We start from the raw sequence: 17,116 nt of genomic DNA on the forward strand, positions 1-17,116 counted from the left end.
GTAAAAAGTTTTGCTGCAAGATGTAGTCATTTCGCCAGGTTCGACACCACCATCGGCCCACTGCTGTATGCCGAGCAGTTTCTGCAGCTCTCCATCAGACTCCCCAGCAGCAACATCTACGGGGTGGGCGAGCACGTCCATAAGAAGTACAAACACGACGTCAGCTGGAAAACCTGGCCCATGTTCAGCCGGGACACGGCCCCTTCTGGAGTAAGCCCTTATTTTATTCCATTTTTTTGGTTAAATTCTGGAATCCAGCCGTAGCTGGCACCTTAATGACATCCATGGAGTTTTTTTTCCTTAAAGACTTGCGCAGTAACTCAAAAAGTGAGATACCGTCGAATAAAATTCCTGTTGGAATTTTTGTTGATCTTTGGGTTGAATCAGTTGGGTTTTGCTGCAAACCAGCTGATGAACACAAAGATCTGAAAGATATTTTTTGCCGTTTTTTTTTTCCCCCTTGTCTGTGCCCTGCTGTGCGCAAAATTCGGTAGATTTTTAAAATTCTACATTTTAAAATTCTAATTTTCCATCCTTTTTTTTTCCCAAGGTGATTTCTATGGCGTCTGGTTTTCATAAAATAGAAAAGCATATTCCTCCATCTGCAAGGAGATGTTTTACCCTCAACTCGCGAGCTTTCGACGCTGTATTGCCCTCGCGCTGCATCAACTTGCGAAATATTCAGTTTCAAATCAATACTTATTTTTTTTGCGTATTGCTTTTGCTAACTCGGATTCCCACGCGCAACCATTTTTTGGGGGGTACTTTGGGGGAAACAGAGAGCTGAACGTTACTGCTGCTCTGATTCGTAGATCTTGGGCTTGATGAGAAGAAGGAAATTTTTGGTAGAGTGTGTAAGCGCTTGATGACGTAACGCTGCAGAAAACCCCAACCAATAGAAAACATTAAATTTCTGGTGTATAATCAACGCTGGGGAGCAAGAGAAGTGATGTAGATCATGAAAGAAGGAATAACAAGAATATTTTAACACCTGATTTTTTCTGAGTCTCTAAACCAGCTTCTTTATACCTACAGCATCTCAAACTCTGTTTGAAATTGTTTTTCGTTATTTGAGATCGTAACGGAATTAAACGAGTCTTAAGCAGAGATCAGTCAATGCAACGCCGATCCTTACGCGGAGTTTAGAGCAAGTCCCAAAGTCTTTTGCTGAAGTACAGGTGATGTGCAGAGGATTCAGGAGCAGCTCGATATTTGCAGTTAATTAATATTTTAGAAGGACGATCTTTCGAAGTTTTGAGACATCGTCTACGGGCTGCCACATTTATTTTGGGTTTTGAACCAAAATTTGCCCGTCAGCAAGAAGTATTGTAGAAAAGATATTTTCTTTCCATCTCTACTAGAGATGCAATTTATAGTCTTTATCTTATAAACAATCGGTGCGTGGAGGTTCTTATCCCAACAGTTCCCAAAGTTTGTCTGCCCCAAATCTGCCCCAATCAACAGATTTTGAGAAACTTAAGATATTCCCACAAAACAGAGAAACAAAAATGAGGTTAGCGTTGGCAATATTATTTTCGCTGTTCGTTTCCTTTCGACAGGTTGGACCTCACATGCGGTATATTTTTGAGATATTGCAGAGTGCATACAGTTACCAGATTTTTTATTTAATCGCTTTTTTTTTTTTTTGCTTTAAGAACATGGAAAACTTATACGGCGTCCAGACTTTCTTCTTGTGTTTGGAAGACAACTCTGGAGCCTCTCTTGGTGTTTTCTTGATGAACAGCAATGCCATGGGTAAGGAGACCTTCTCCACAGCTCTAAGTATTGTAAAAAAAATTAAATATGTGCTGGAGAGTTGGGCAGAGAGGAACATGATGAAATTCAACAAGGGTAAGGGCAGGGTCCTGCACCTGGGGAGGAACAACCCCATGCATCAGTACAGGCTGGGGATGACCTGCTGGGGAGAAGCTCTGCGGAGAGGGACCTGGGTGTGCTGGGGGACGACAGGGTGACCATGAGGCAGCAGTGTGCCCTGACTGCCAAGAAGGCCAATGGGATCCTGGGATGCATTAAGAGGAGTGTGGCCAGCAGGTCAAGGGAGGGTCTTCTTCCCCCCTGCTCTGCCCTGGTGAGGCCCCATCTGGAGTCCTGTGTCCAGTTCTGGGCTCCCCACTTCAAGAAAGATGAGGAGCTACTGGAGAGAGTCCAGCAGAGGGCTACGAGGATGGTGAGGAGACTGGAGCATCTCTCCTACGAGGAAAGGCTAAGGGAGCTGGGCTTGTTCAGCCTGAAGAAGAGAAGGCTGCAGGGGGACCTAATATATACTTATAAATATCTGCATGGTGGGTGTCAGGAGGACGGAGCCAGACTCTTTTCAGTGGTGCCCAGTGAAAGGACAAGGGGCAACGGGTACAAACAAGCAGAGGAAGTTCTGTCTGAACACGATGAAGAACTTCTTTCCTCTGAGGGTGACGGAGCCCTGGCCCAGGCTGCCCAGGGAGGTTGTGGATTCTCCTTCTCTGGAGATATTCAAGCCCCATCTGGATGCGGTGCTGTGCATCCTGCTCTGGGTGACCCTTCTTGGGCAGGGTGTTGGGCTGGGTGACCCACAGAGGTCCCTTCCAACCCCTGCCATGCTGGGATTCGGTGATGCTGTGATTTAAATGATCTGCAACGCCATGAGGAAGGATTCTTTCGGCATAGCTCAAAGAACTGCAATATATATATAAATATTTAAATAACCTGCAGGGCTATTGCACAATCTATTGATGTAGATTTTAAAAAAAAAAACATTGTCCCGTATCAAATCTTGAAGAAAGTTGTCCTAAAATCCGTCAACGCAGTCATTGTTTCAAGCATTTCCTCACGTTTCTATACCAGCAGCGTGAAGGTTGTGTTGCTGCACACCTTGTGCACATTTTTGTTCGTGTTCAGGGGTGTTTCAGTACAAGATACTACAATTTGGGTGTAAATTTAGACTGAGAAGCACTCACTAATATATGCCCTTACTTTCTCTTGGCTAATTATATATTATATATTATATATTATATATTATATATTATATATTATATATTATATATTATATATTATATATTATATATTATATATTATATATTATATATTATATATTATATACTATATACTATATATTATATATTATATATTATATATTACATATTACATATTACATATTACATATTACATATTACATGTTATATATTTGGACGCTTAATGAAATATTTAATCATCTTGGGACTGAAAGTTTAATGAGAAGTTGTGCCATTGGATTTCTCTTCCCTTTCTGGACTGTAAAGGAATGTAAATATGGACATCTTTAGGAAAAAAAAAAAAAAGAGCTGAAAACATTCCACCTGCCTTGCAAGCTCCAGTAACGGTTTTTGGGTCTCCTCAAATATTTATTTTGATATTTTCCCCTAAACAATTTTTGTGTCTTTCATATCGGCTTCACTGTTCTTTGAGATTTAGGTAATACCCCAAATTGATTTTGCATGTTTTTTGCTCACAGAGTTCACCCTACAGCCGGCACCGGCTGTCACTTACAGAACAATTGGGGGAATTCTGGATTTTTACGTCTTCTTGGGAGACACCCCCGAGGAAGTGGTGCAGGAGTATGTGCAGGTATGCTGGTGACCCCCAAACCAAAGGAGGTGGAACCTCCATCCTTGGAGACGCTCAGAGCTTGACCGAGGACAGCCCTGAGCAAATGGCTCTTGCTCATTCTGCTTTGCCCAAGGGTGATCTTTGCGTAGATGATCTCCAACCTCCTTCATCTGGTAGCTTATCTTGAGAAATGATGCACTGAACACTTTTTTTTTTACATTTTTTCTCCTTCTATTTCCACGTCTCTTCACTATTCTATTAATCCAAAATTGCAACTCAAGGTTTACCCTTAACTTGTGATGATCCTAAGATAATGTGATTTTATGGTAGCAAAGTATCTACAGCTCTACGTATCTGTTGGGGTCTCTACTGCAACTCATTCCCATTTGTATGTTTGGGGGCCAAAGAAGTTTCAATGACTTCTTAAAGAAAGGTTATATCCTCTTCTCTTCTCTTCTCTTCTCTTCTCTTCTCTTCTCTTCTCTTCTCTTCTCTTCTCTTCTCTTCTCTTCTCTTCTCTTCTCTTCTCTTCTCTTCTCTTCTCTTCTCTTCTCTTCTCTTCTCTTCTCTTCTCTTCTCTTCTCTTCTCTTCTCTTCTCTTCTCTTCTCTTCTCTTCTCTTCTCTTCTCTTCTCTTCTCTTCTCTTCTCTTCTCTTCTCTTCTCTTCTCTTCTCTTCTCTTCTCTGTCCCCCATGCATATGTTTATCTCGCCTTTTTCCTCTTCTCTCATTTCTTCCCCTCTCCCTTCTCCATTATTTTCCTTTTTCTCGTCTCTAGTTCTTCTTCTGCCTTACATATCTCTCAAGTTCTCCCTTTTCCTGCTGTCATCTCTCCTTCCTCCCTCTCTCCTTTCTGGCTTTCAATCCACTCTATTTCTGTGTGGTTTCCCCTTAGCTCATCACAGTTTTTTGAGGTTCATTCTGCGGCTTTTCTTTTCCTCTCCTCTCCTTGGTAACTCTGCTCCTCAGTTCAGCGGTATCCGCGGTGTGACATCACCTAAAGCCATCAGTTGCGTATAACCGCTGCCGTATGAATATGTGATGGAAATATATTATTTAAACTGAGAGCTTGCTCTTTCTTGATAAGGCAGCAAATAAATGGGCGCAATGCCGGAAAACAGAATGAAGTGGCAATTTTATATAACATAAAAGTGATAATGTAATATAATGTATTGTATTATAATATAGTATAACATAATAAATACAGTTTATATTACGTTATCTAATAATGCAATGTAATTTAATATTATGCAATAAAATATAACGTAATATAACGTAATATAACGTAACAAAATAACATAACATAACATAACATAACATAACATAACATAACATAATATAATATAATATATAATGTAATATAATATAATAACTTTATTGCTAACAATGCTTACGTCGTTCTTTGCGTCGTTCACGTTTGGATTTTTTTCTGGGGGAAAACAAAGCACAGAAACATACGCAGCCATGGGCGATCGCATGTACTGCGCTTTATCGTACCAGCGTTGAATCTCTGATTTAAGAGAGAATCAGCGAATCCGGGGAATCTTCCCCAAAGGGAGGAAGCTGACAGTGCTCGTTATTTTTGGGGTTTAATTTCCAGTTCACGGGGTTGCCAGTGCTGCCTTCCTACTGGAGCCTGGGATTTCACCTTAGCCGCTACGACTACGGGTCGCTTGACGAGGTGAAGGCTGTCGTGGATCGAAACAGAGCAATCGGACTCCCTTATGTGAGTAAAAATGTGATTTTTTTTGGGGGGGTGTCTTTTCAGCTGCAGCCGTTTTAATTTGCTGCACAGTTTTCTGTATAAAATGCCGAATTATTTTAAATGTCGTTCGCTCTGTTTTTGGTGAAAGCAATTTTTGGTTTAAAGTTTCCAGCTCAATATATTTACTTCCACGTTACGCACGTTTCCTTGGCTTCATCTGTGAACTGACGAGCTCAACCCCCGTACGCAAATTCACTTTACACTCATGAAACCCCCGGAAAATTAAACAGCATCAGAAGCGAATTTTCCCCCAATTTAGCAACGGATAGTAGTTAAAAAAAAAAAATAGTTAGGTGCCCACCTCCAGCCGCTTTTCTGGGAATTTTTAATCAAAACGCGCGGTCGGGACCTGTCAGCATCCCGTCCAACGCCCCGCCGTCCCCCAGGACGTTCAGTACACGGATATCGACTACATGGAAGGGAGGAAAGACTTCACTTACGACAAAGTGAACTTCAAAGACCTCCCCAGTTTTCAGATGTATCTGCACGACCAGGGACAAAAATATGTTCTCATACTGGTAAGCATTTAGCTATTTATTTTTCCATTTTAAACAGTGTAATTATCAGTATGTATGTTATAGATTTATATATATTTTTAATATGTGTTCGGTTGCATAAGACATCTTTCCATGTAGTTGCTGGGCTCTACATAATTGGTGGAGAGAACCATTTTATATATTTATATATATTTATATTTATATATTTATATGTTTATATATATTTAAATATATGTATGTATTTCTATATATATAAAAACACATATATAAAATTTTAATATATGTTTATATATATTTATTTATATATATTTATTTATATATATTTTTATATATTTATATATTTTTTAATATATATCAATACAAATTTCATAGGTATAGTGTTATTTATGTATATATAAGTTCTATATATACTGTTACATATGTATATATATAAAAATTTATATATTAAAAATCGTAAAAATTATTACATATCATATTATATATACATATACATATACATATATACATAATGTATACATGTTACATGAGACTTCTCTCCGTGTAGTTGCTGGGCTCTACGTCATCAGTGGGGAGATCCGATAACGGGCAGAAAGGAGCTTTCTTTTTTGGGTGGTTTTCCATTTTTTTAGGATCCCGCCATTAGCACAGAGCCTCTGGCTGATGGTTCCCCCTACGAAGCCTACAAGAGGGGGCAGAGCAAGAAAGTTTGGATCAATGAGTCAGATGGAGTCACACCCTTACTCGGAGAGGTAATTAAACCCGCATGAAATTGGAGCCCAAATCCTGTTTATTTCGGGCCAGGGTAATCTTCCGTTTTTCAGCTATTCTCAATATTTTGCAACATTTCCTGGTTTTTTAATCAATTTTCTTTCTACTTTGGTTTTTCAAAGGGAAACACGAGATATTTTGAAGGATAGGGAGACACGGGCAGCCAACCTCGGTTTATTTTCCATAGTTACAAGACAGCAATCCCCTCTTTACTGCTTTGAAAACAGTATATATATTATATTTAGAATAGGCTTACAAATGCAGCTGCAAATTTGCATAGCTTAAAAATAAGGCTGACTTTAAAAGCGGCTTTGGAGTTTAGAACTCGGAAGTTAAGAAAACCACTTTCTGCATGTAAATTTAAGAGTGATATAGCAAATATTAATTAGCGGGGAGAAATTATATTCTGTAATAAGAATAACATGTATTATTTAATAATATTTAATAATGATTAATTATTATTTATTTTAATAATATTATTTAATTTATTTAATCATATGATTTAATATATTTAATTTTATTATTTAATTTATTAAAATAATATGATTTGATTTATTTAATCATATTATTTAATTTAATCTTATTATTTAATAATGAGACCTAATATTACTTAACAATGATGATTCACTCCCACAGTCAGGCTCAAAAGCCTTCTCCTGTTTGCGTTATCAACTCTGTCCTGCAAAACTTGCCATCCTCAGGTTTCGTACCCAAAACGTTTCTCCAAGAGAGCAATTCGCATAAATCTGTAGGACATGCGAGGATTTTAATCTTTCTGCAAAGTCATCAACAGTTTAAGTTAATTAATTTCTATTTTTTTCTTATTTTTTAAATTGTAGGTGTGGCCGGGACAAACCGTCTTCCCGGACTACACCAACCCCGACTGCACCAGCTGGTGGGTGGAGGAATGCAAAATCTTTTACAACCAAGTGCCCTACGACGGGATCTGGATTGTAAGTCTCTCCTGAAATCTCCCCGTTTTCCAAAACCAGGCTAACGGCGAGTCAGGTTTTAGTCCGGATTTATTCACAACGAGATTTACTGGGAATTAACCTGAAATCCACCTGGGATTTGTAGATTATCTGCAGCGTTCAGTGTGCTTGGGCAAAATCCTTGTTTTTCTGGTGTTGGAGGGGTTTTGTGAGAAATTCCATTGATCTGATGCTTTGGGTGTTCCCTTCTTTCCGTAGAGGTGTGTTTGACATAATTACGTATGTTACTCTGTGAGCCAGCAGCGTGCCCTGGCTGCCAAGAAGGCCAATGGGATTCTGGGGTGCATGAAGAGGAGTGTGGCCAGCAGGTCAAGGGAGGTTTTCCTTCCCCTCTACACTGTCCTTGTGAGGCCCCATCTGGAGTCCTGTGTCCAGTTCTGGGCTCCCCACTTCAAGAAAGATGAAGAGCTACTGGAGAGAGTCCAGTGGAGGGCTACGAGGATGGTGAGGGGACTGGAGCATTTCTCCTACGAGGAGAGGCTAAGGGAGCTGGGCTTGCTCAGCCTGGAGAAGACAAGGCTGAGAGGGGACCTTCGAAATGCCTCTAAATATCTGCAGGGTGGGTGTCAGGAGGACGGGGTCAGACTCTACTCAGTGGTGCCCAGTGACAGGACAAGGGGCAACGGGCACAAAGTGGAGCAGAGGAAGTTCTGTCTGAACATGAGGAAGAACTTTTTCACTCTGAGAGTGACGGAGCCCTGGAACAGGCTGCCCAGGGAGGCTATGGAGTCTCCTTCTCTGGAGATACTCAAGCCCCACCTGGATGCGGTGCTGTGCAGCCTGCTCTGGGTGACCCTGCTTGGGCAGGGTGTTGGGCTGGGTGACCCACAGTGGTCCCTTCCAACCCCTACCATTCTGTGATTGTGCGATTTAATTTATCCAAGAACTGACTGTGCCCAGGATCATAATTACTACACTAAGTTTTAATTTTAATAAACGGTATGTTTTGGGAGAAATTATTTTCCCTCTAAAGAAAAGATGAACACCCTCTGTAGGATTTTGGGTTTTAACTCAATAAAGTCATTTTTCTCAGGCTGGAACAAATAATCTCTGTTTATGTCGCAGGATTTGGGAAGAGTTAAAGTTTGTAATTTCTCCCGCTGGGGTGGAGTACCACCACCACCACTGAAAATCATCTTTTTGACATTCAGAAAGTTATTATTACTTTTTTTTCCTTTGGTTACTTTGTAAATCATTGTTCTGGTTGCTGGGTGAGGAGTTTAATGGCTCGTGGATTTTGTCCCTTCCCTGCTTCTCGTGCCCTGAAGTCAGTCACTGCCAGTGGGTTTGTAACCACACATTTGACTGAAAGCCCAGGGTGCGTCGCTGTTACGAATCATCGTTATGGCCGCCATTTGAAATCCAAATTTGCCATTTTTCAGGATATGAACGAAGTAGCCAACTTTGTTCCAGGCTCAAGTAGCGGCTGTGATGAGAATGACTTCAACTATCCTCCCTTCACTCCCCGTAAGTCTACAGTCTTTAGCAGCGGAGGGGAAAAAAAAAATAATCAATTTTTTGTGAATGAATTTCCTATTGGCTAAAAGGTATAAACTCTTTATCAGTTCTGAAATTTAATCATTGCCGGCACATGGTCAGATCAAATCATTCAGAAATTTGGGGTGTAGTTTTGGGGTGAGTCCTTCCCTGCATGCAAAATCCATCTGGAATCTGGATTTAAGCTTATTAAATTGAAAAATTGAAGTAGCATCAGGCCACTAAATCCCACCCAAGTAGCAAAGCTGCTTTTGTGCACATTTTGGCAGCAGTCGGGGAATTATTTTGCTATTTCGACATCGATCACTGTGACACACGGGAATTTTAAAGACAGAAATATGCTTTGTTAAAGCAAAGATGAATAAACCTGAAAACCTGGAGTAACGTTGTACGACACACGCGAGCATTTACTGCTGTGGCCATGGAGTCCTGGGGTTAATGCAAATGCCAGACTGAGAAAAGGGCCAAAACTTCATGAGTGTGCAGGAAGGAAAAGACTAGAAATACTGTTTTTTCCTCTTATTTAAACTAATTAAATTTAGGTTTTTTAAAAATAATTTAATGAAATAATTTTAAACGCTCTTCTGAATGTTTTCCCTACAGATATTGTTGACAGACTCATGTATTCCAAGACCATCTGCATGGACGCGGTGCAGAAGTGGGGGCGACAATATGACGTTCACAATCTTTTTGGATACTCTATGACCCTCTCGACACAACGGTGAGGAATCCTGTGTGACATCTTTATGAAAAAGGGCTGAGTTGAGCATACGGCCTCTGCTGAGGAAAACGGAACGAATTCCTTCCCCAGGGAACCTGATCTGGGGGTCAAGATGAATGATCACAATGGCCTGAACCTAGGCATTCAAAATCACTTTGTTTTAAATTCAAATTAATTTTAACTTTAACTTCAAATTCAGATTGAATTCTGAACCAAAATTCGAAGTCCTGGTGTTGGATTTTGGCGACCTGAAGCTGAAAGGAGACCTGAGCTTTAGTATCTGGAGTTCAAATATGACAAAGGCTGGCAGGAAAAAACTCACAGAAAAGTTCTTTAAGGTGAAAACATACATGTATAGAAAATTAATTTAGCTAGCAGACACCTGGTTAAACTGAAGCGAGTCTGTGTCCTTAGCTTATTTATCATTGTGAATGAATAAGTGAAAATTAACGGAAACTTTCCTTATTACCAATCTCCTTGTCTCCACAACTTTTAAAAGAAGTCGGTTTTGCCTAATTCCAACCTTTTTTGACTTTCAGAGCCATCGAGTCGTTGTTCCCTGGAAAACGAAGCTTCCTGCTTTCGAGGTCTACATTTGCAGGGTCGGGCAAGTACGCCGGACACTGGCTGGGGGATAACACGGCGACGTGGGACCACATAAAATGGGCGATACCCGGAATACTGGAATTTGGCCTCTTTGGAATCCCTTATGTATGAAAACAGTAATTTCTGGGACCTTTTCCAAACAAACGCGTATCCGTGATACCTGATCAAGTCTGAGATGTATAAGCCCATCTGAATAAAAAGAAATATAATTATAATTATATAAATAAACATACATATATAAATAATTATGATATAAATATAAAATATATAAACATATAAATGTATTATTACATAAATATAAAATATAAAAATATATAAATACATCAATATGTACATACATAATATTAAGATATTGATAAAGAAATATATGAATAAATTATATAAATTAAGATAAATTAAAATACAATGTAAAAATAAATCCTATCATAAAATACAGTAATGCCCCTATGAATTAATCCCTTTAGGAATCTGATTTAAACATTTTTTTCCCCAGGAATAACTGATCTAAACTGTAGGTCATTTCCCTCTATTGCCTATTGAATCTGCGGGTATATCGTTATTAAATATATTATTTTATATGTTTCCAGCCCCCCAATGCCTCCACTACTTGTCATTCGTTAGCGATTGGTGCGAGGTTCTTTAAATGCAAGAAGAACACCCACTTCTTAGTGCAACGCTTGCTTTCCTGTTCAGGATTTGAATTTCTGTGACTTGTGGTCTACTTTGCTAATTTATGCATATTAACCCCAAGCAGGAAGATAAATCGCTGGGAGAAAGGGACCAATGAGCAGTGTTAACCTTCAGTCAGTTTAATTTTCTGTACTACCTATATTTGAGTTATTCTAACTCCCTGCGTGTAGACTGTGGGCTGTAAAATCAGTTGCAGACCTTGGATGCAGAAAAAAATTCAGAAAAATTTGTACTTAGATGGCTACTTCTGCCACAAGAAAAGGTCTCAGAAACCTCAGAAATTCCAGGGTTCAACTGGAGGAAAAGATAACGGGGAAAGTTAAGTACGGAAGAGCGATTTGGAAGACTTCGTGTAGAAATGTGCTGCGTGACTCCATCACCCTCGTTAGCAATTAGGGATGAATCGAGACAAAAAATCTCTACAACTCAGTCCTTGGAGGTTTTTTGGTTGGGATTTGAGATGCAAGGAGCCATAAAAATGACGCGTTCTCTTTTCATTTGAAGATCGGAGCAGATATTTGCGGTTTCTTCGAAGACACCACGGAAGAGCTCTGCAGACGGTGGATGCAGGTGGGAGCATTTTACCCATTTTCCAGGAATCACAACACTGAAAAGTGCACAGTAAGTGGTAGATCCTGCTGCAGAAACTCGTTCTGCGGTATGCATTTCTATTCCGATAATTAAATTAAATTCTGATAATTGAATTTCTGTCGCTGATCATTAAATAGCGAACTGGTTCAAAACTGTTACAACCTTATGCTTTGGGAAATCCTCCCCAGAAAGCTTTGTAGTGGTTAATTGTAGGCACTGGAGGACGCATTTGGCATCATTTAGTTTTCTGAAATCATCATCTTATTTGTAATTTGGTCCATGTTGGTGGTGTCTACAATGATGCACAAGCACTTACTGCTATAGAATTTACCACTCGGATTTTTGGCTGCACCCCTCAGCTGTACCTTGAATTCTCTGTGCAACAGCAACATTTATAATAATAATAATAATAATAATAATTTATTATTTAATTTCAGCCCCAGGATCCAGCCGTCTTTGGAGAGGACTCAGTTTTGGTGAACTCTTCAAAGCACTACTTGAATGTCCGCTACACGTTGCTGCCCTATCTGTACACGCTCTTCTACAAAGCTCACGTCCAAGGAGACACAGTGGCACGGCCGGTTCTCCACGAGTAAGTTAACCTTCACAACACTAGAACAAATTAATTCAGCTGTTAATGAATTGCTGAATTGTTAAACCCATCCATAGTTTGTGAAAGATGCTGCCCGTCAGCGTACATGCAGACGTCTACATTCACCAAACACCGTTTTGGGGTAATGAGGAGAGTCATTAAAGCCCACCTGTAATTTCCATACCCACGCTGGTATTATTGTCGCTTATGGAATATCATTGGCAGCTGATGAAATCACTCTCCATTGGGATGTATATTTTAAAATTGTTATTTTCTCACCTTTATTTTCTTGAAACTCTTGAACTACGTTAAACCAGACACCTCCAGGCGCACTCATGCATTAGCATAATTAATATATATGAAATTAATAAGATACCAATTCTCTTTCTTGACCTCAGATTGCCTCCACCAAAAATAGTCTTGGGGCATCGCCATGTGACACTTTTCACTTGTGATTCTAGACGACCAAAACCTTCAAACATTAGGATCACTCACGATAAAGTTAATGAACCTATTATTAATTAGCAAGTGCAATTAATGAGGCCACTTTCCCATTTGTGTAGGTTTTACTCTGATGAAGCAACGTGGGATGTGGATAAGCAGTTCTTGTGGGGTCCTGGCCTCCTCATTAGCCCCGTGCTCGATCCGGTAGGTCTCGCTTTCTTGACATTTCCTTACAAATTAACGGGGACACCTCGAGTCACCAGTGACACCTTGCCCACAGAGAGCTGCAGTAGAAACCCAAACAAGTTAATTTTCTCTATGCTCTATTCCCCTGTTTCTTTTATTCCTTCGATTTGAAACTGCCTTGGAATTTTCCATCTTATTCAGTCTTGAGATGATGCTGTTCTTCAGCTGAAAAATCAGAGCTCCCGTATTTAGCACGTATGTATTTCCACCAAAGTCAAGCTCCTTCTTTTTTTTTTTTTAAGCTGGAAATTAAAAAAAAAAAAAGAAAAATAGGGTCTTCCATTTCTCTGATGATACTGATAAGTTAACTCTGGTCCTATTTCAGCCTGAATTGTCATGATGAGAACAGGAAGGAGTATTCCCCAAAGAGGAACTTGTTCATTGCCTTTAATATATCTCCAGTGGAAACAAGTGTCTTCACAGAAACTTTGATTACATGCTTCTTTCATGCATCTTAAATATCGTCTTCTGTAATTTAATTTTCTCCTGAAATTCAATTTTTTCTAAATTTTATATTCTTCTGAAATTCCATTTTCTTCTTGAATTCCATTTTCTCCTTAAATTGACATTTTTAGCCTATCAATTGCATGCTTGTCTTTGGACTCCTCATCAGCCTAGTTGGTTGGGATTTTTCTCCTTCATTTGCTGCTCTCTGTGAGAGAACCCACAACATGCTTTTATTGCTGTCTAAATAGAAAATCTTACCCTTTTGTGCCATTATTTTGACATTGCTAAATTACTTCTGTTTTCCTGTCCTTTCGGGAATCTGACTCTTCCATTGCAGAATTCTGCTCCTCCTCCTCCTCTGCGTTTCGTTCAGAGCCAGCTGCTTATTTCTCGCTTCATTTCACTTCACCTGTGGTTCATCAAGACAAAAAGTACGGATCATTGAATTTCCTGCTGCAAAACCTTGTGCGTGATGCTTATGAATTCTCACACCGCATACGTCTTTTAGGAGAACAAAACCTCTGTTAAATGTAGCAAATATTGGAAACAAGCCAAAGTAGAAAAAAGTAAAATTAAGAAGATTTAACAATGTTTGTTAATACCCTCTGAGCTGACGTATTTGCAGTGTTGTAATTATGGGTTACAAACAGTGAGTTTCTGTCTTATGGCCTTGCTAAAGCACAGAATCACTGAATCACAGCATGTTAGGTGTTGGAAGGGGCCTCTGTGGGTCACCCAGTCCAACCCTCTGCCGAAGCAGGGTCACCTACAGCAGGATGCACAGCACCGTGTCCAGGCGAGTCTTGAATATCTCCAGAGAAGGAGACTCCACAGCCTCCCTGGGCATCCTGGGCCAGGGCTCCGTCACCCTCAGAGTGAAAAAGTTCTTCCTTATGTTCAGCTGGAGCTTCCTCTGCTTCAGTTTGTGCCCGTTGCCCCTTGTCCTGTCGCTGGGCACCACTGAAAAGAGTCTGGCCCCATTCTCCTGACACCCACCCTGCAGATATTTAGAGGCATTTCGAAGGTCCCCTCTCAGCCTTCTCTTCTCCAGGCTGAACAAGCCCAGCTCCCTCAGCCTCTCCTTGTAGGAGAGATGTTCCAGTCCTCTCATCATCCTCATAGCCCTCCGCTGAACTCTCTCCAGTAGCTCCTCATCTTTCCTGAAGTGGGGAGCCCAGAACTGGACACAGGACTCCAGATGGGGCCTCACCAGGGCAGTGCAGATGGGGAGGAGAACGGGAGGAGAACCTCCCTTGACCTGCTGGCCACACTCCTCTTAATGCACCCCAGGATCCCATTGGTCTTCTTGGCAGTCAGGGCACACTGCTGGCTCATGGTCAACCTGTCGTCCACCAGGACACCCAGGTCCCTCTCCGCAGAGCTGCTCTCCAGCAGGTCTGCCCCTGCCTGTACTGGTGCCTGGGGTTGTTCCTCCCCAGGTGCAGGACCCTGCCCTTGCCCTTGTTGAACCTCTTCAGGTTCCTCTCTGCCCAAGTCTCCAGCCTGTCCAGGTCTCGCTGAATGGCAGCACAGCCTGCCGGTGTATCCACCCCTCCTCCCATTTTTGTGTCATCAATTATATAGACTGAAATTATACCGAGATTATTATCTTCCTTTTTGGACATCATCGTAGAAAACCATGAAAGAAAACAAAAAAACAAGAAGAAATAGTTTCCTCATTGTCAACTTTATGATGATTTTTTTTTACATTTTGGCCTATTTTCATGGTATCTTCTCTCCTCTGTCTAGTTGAGGAGGGGGAGTGAAAGAGCAGCTGGGTGGGCACCTGGTGGCCACCCAAGATCAACCCACCACACTGGGTTAATGTGGGTTCGAACGTCAAAGTAATTCCTGTGTTCCCCTTCCAGGGAGTGGAGACCATCCAAGCATATATTCCTGACGCGGTCTGGTACGATTACGATTCGGTAAGTAAGTAGAACGATTGGGTGGGGGTTTCTAAATGTTCAAGGGAGAAGGTCACGTAGCTGTGGGTTGAGTTCAAGGATTTAGGGAGACAAGGCCTAATGAAATCTTAAGCAAAGGGCATGTATGTAAATACATACATATATACATGAAATATAGTATTACTCATCATACATGAACTGGTTTGCCATCAGCTCTTGTTAATCTCATTTTTGGGAAGAAATTTCGCACTGCTGTAGTGGCGGTTTTAGTCGGTGGAAAAGGGACATGGTTTGCTTCAGACATCCCAGAAGGACTTGATCTCACCGGATTGATTATGAAATAAACAATCTGATATAGTAAGTTGAAATAATAAGCTGAAATTAAATAGAGTTACTGACTGATATGTAGCATTGTACAGCGTTCTGGCCTATGGTGGTTTGACTTTCATGACCATCGGCAGCAAGAAGGAGATTCAAAGAGCTGAAATCTTCGACTGAATGGAAGAATTATGGAAAAAGGAAGAATGAAGTAGAATTACAACCCTCCTTTTTCATCCCTGTTAATTAGGGTGCGAACATCTGGTGGAGGAAACAGTGGGTGGACCTGTACCTTCCCGCAGACAAAATAGGGCTTCACCTGAGAGGAGGCTACATCTACCCTTTCCAAAAGCCGGCCACCACAACAGTGGCAAGGTAAAACTCCAAACTGAACATTTTCTTCCCAAAATTGGCATGAAATGTGATTTCAGGAACGTACCCATGGCCACCTAGTTGCAGACAAACACCTTAGAATTATTATTATCATCAGCATTAGTATAATTAAATTTTGTTATTAGTATTAGTAGTAACATTACATTATTACATTACTATATTACATCATTATTATAGTATTTGTAGTAGTATGTGTAGTAGCAGAAATATTTAGTAATATCTAACATTTGCATTTTGAAATTTGGGAATAACTGTCAGTCCCCACTCACTGCCACGGCCAACGACAAAACATGATTAATGATTAACCGGAAGGTATTTTTTTTGTGTAGCATTTTAATCTCGCCACGAATTATATTCTGTTACATGAAAATCATTGAACTTGAAAACTTTGGACAGCCAGGGAATAATGCAGGACAGCTCTCAAAGTTTTCACAGAATCCCAGCATGGCAGGGGTTGGCAGGGACCTCTGTGGGTCACCCAGCCCAACTCCCTGCTGAAGCAGGGTCACCTACAGCAGGATGCACAGCACCGCGTACAGGCGGGGCTTGAATATCTCCAGAGAAGGAGACTCCACAGCCACTCTGGGCAGCCTGGGCCAGGGCTCTGTCACCCTCAGAGGGAAGAAGTTCTTCCTCATGTTCAGACGGAACTTCCTCTGCTTCAGTTTGTGCCCGTTGCCCCTTGTCCTGTCGCTGGGCACCACTGAAAAGAGTCTGACCCCATCCTCCTGACACCCACCCTGCAGATATTTAGAGGCATTTCGAAGGTCCCCTCACAGCCTTCTCTTCTCCAGGCTGAACAAGCCCAGCTCCCTCAGGCTTTCCTCGTAGGAGAGATGTTCCAGTCCCCTCACCATCCTCGTAGCCCTGTGCTGGACTCTCTCCAGTAGCTCCTCATCTTTCTTGAAGTGGGGAGCCCAGAACTGGACACAGGACTCCAGATGAGGCCTCACGAAGGCAGAGCAGAGGGGACCTGTGCGCGGTTTTGAAATGCTGCTGAATGCTGCTCTCTTAATATGAGCATTAAAGACCGCCTAGATATTTATTATATGTTAAAATTGTGT

The 17,116-nt window shown here is 41.0% G+C and overlaps 1 protein-coding gene across 3 annotated transcripts in view; it reads left to right on the forward strand.

Moving 5' to 3' along the window:
• LOC104338083 (maltase-glucoamylase) overlaps positions 1–17,116 on the forward strand; it is a 62,672-nt gene that overhangs the window by 12,776 nt on the left and 32,780 nt on the right. For all 3 annotated transcript variants that reach the window (XM_075412282.1, XM_075412284.1, XM_075412283.1), the window contains exons 7-21: positions 39–210; positions 1,656–1,755; positions 3,488–3,600; positions 5,182–5,307; positions 5,733–5,864; positions 6,473–6,592; positions 7,451–7,564; positions 8,986–9,070; positions 9,704–9,821; positions 10,361–10,532; positions 11,622–11,738; positions 12,146–12,300; positions 12,864–12,948; positions 15,306–15,362; positions 15,910–16,034. In XM_075412282.1, the coding sequence (XP_075268397.1) occupies positions 39–210; positions 1,656–1,755; positions 3,488–3,600; positions 5,182–5,307; positions 5,733–5,864; positions 6,473–6,592; positions 7,451–7,564; positions 8,986–9,070; positions 9,704–9,821; positions 10,361–10,532; positions 11,622–11,738; positions 12,146–12,300; positions 12,864–12,948; positions 15,306–15,362; positions 15,910–16,034 (1,791 nt within the window). The remainder of the gene's footprint in view (positions 1–38; positions 211–1,655; positions 1,756–3,487; positions 3,601–5,181; positions 5,308–5,732; positions 5,865–6,472; positions 6,593–7,450; positions 7,565–8,985; positions 9,071–9,703; positions 9,822–10,360; positions 10,533–11,621; positions 11,739–12,145; positions 12,301–12,863; positions 12,949–15,305; positions 15,363–15,909; positions 16,035–17,116) is intronic.

Source organism: Opisthocomus hoazin, unplaced genomic scaffold (assembly GCF_030867145.1).
Source record: "Opisthocomus hoazin isolate bOpiHoa1 unplaced genomic scaffold, bOpiHoa1.hap1 HAP1_SCAFFOLD_128, whole genome shotgun sequence".
NCBI classification, from domain to species: Eukaryota; Metazoa; Chordata; class Aves; order Opisthocomiformes; family Opisthocomidae; genus Opisthocomus; species Opisthocomus hoazin.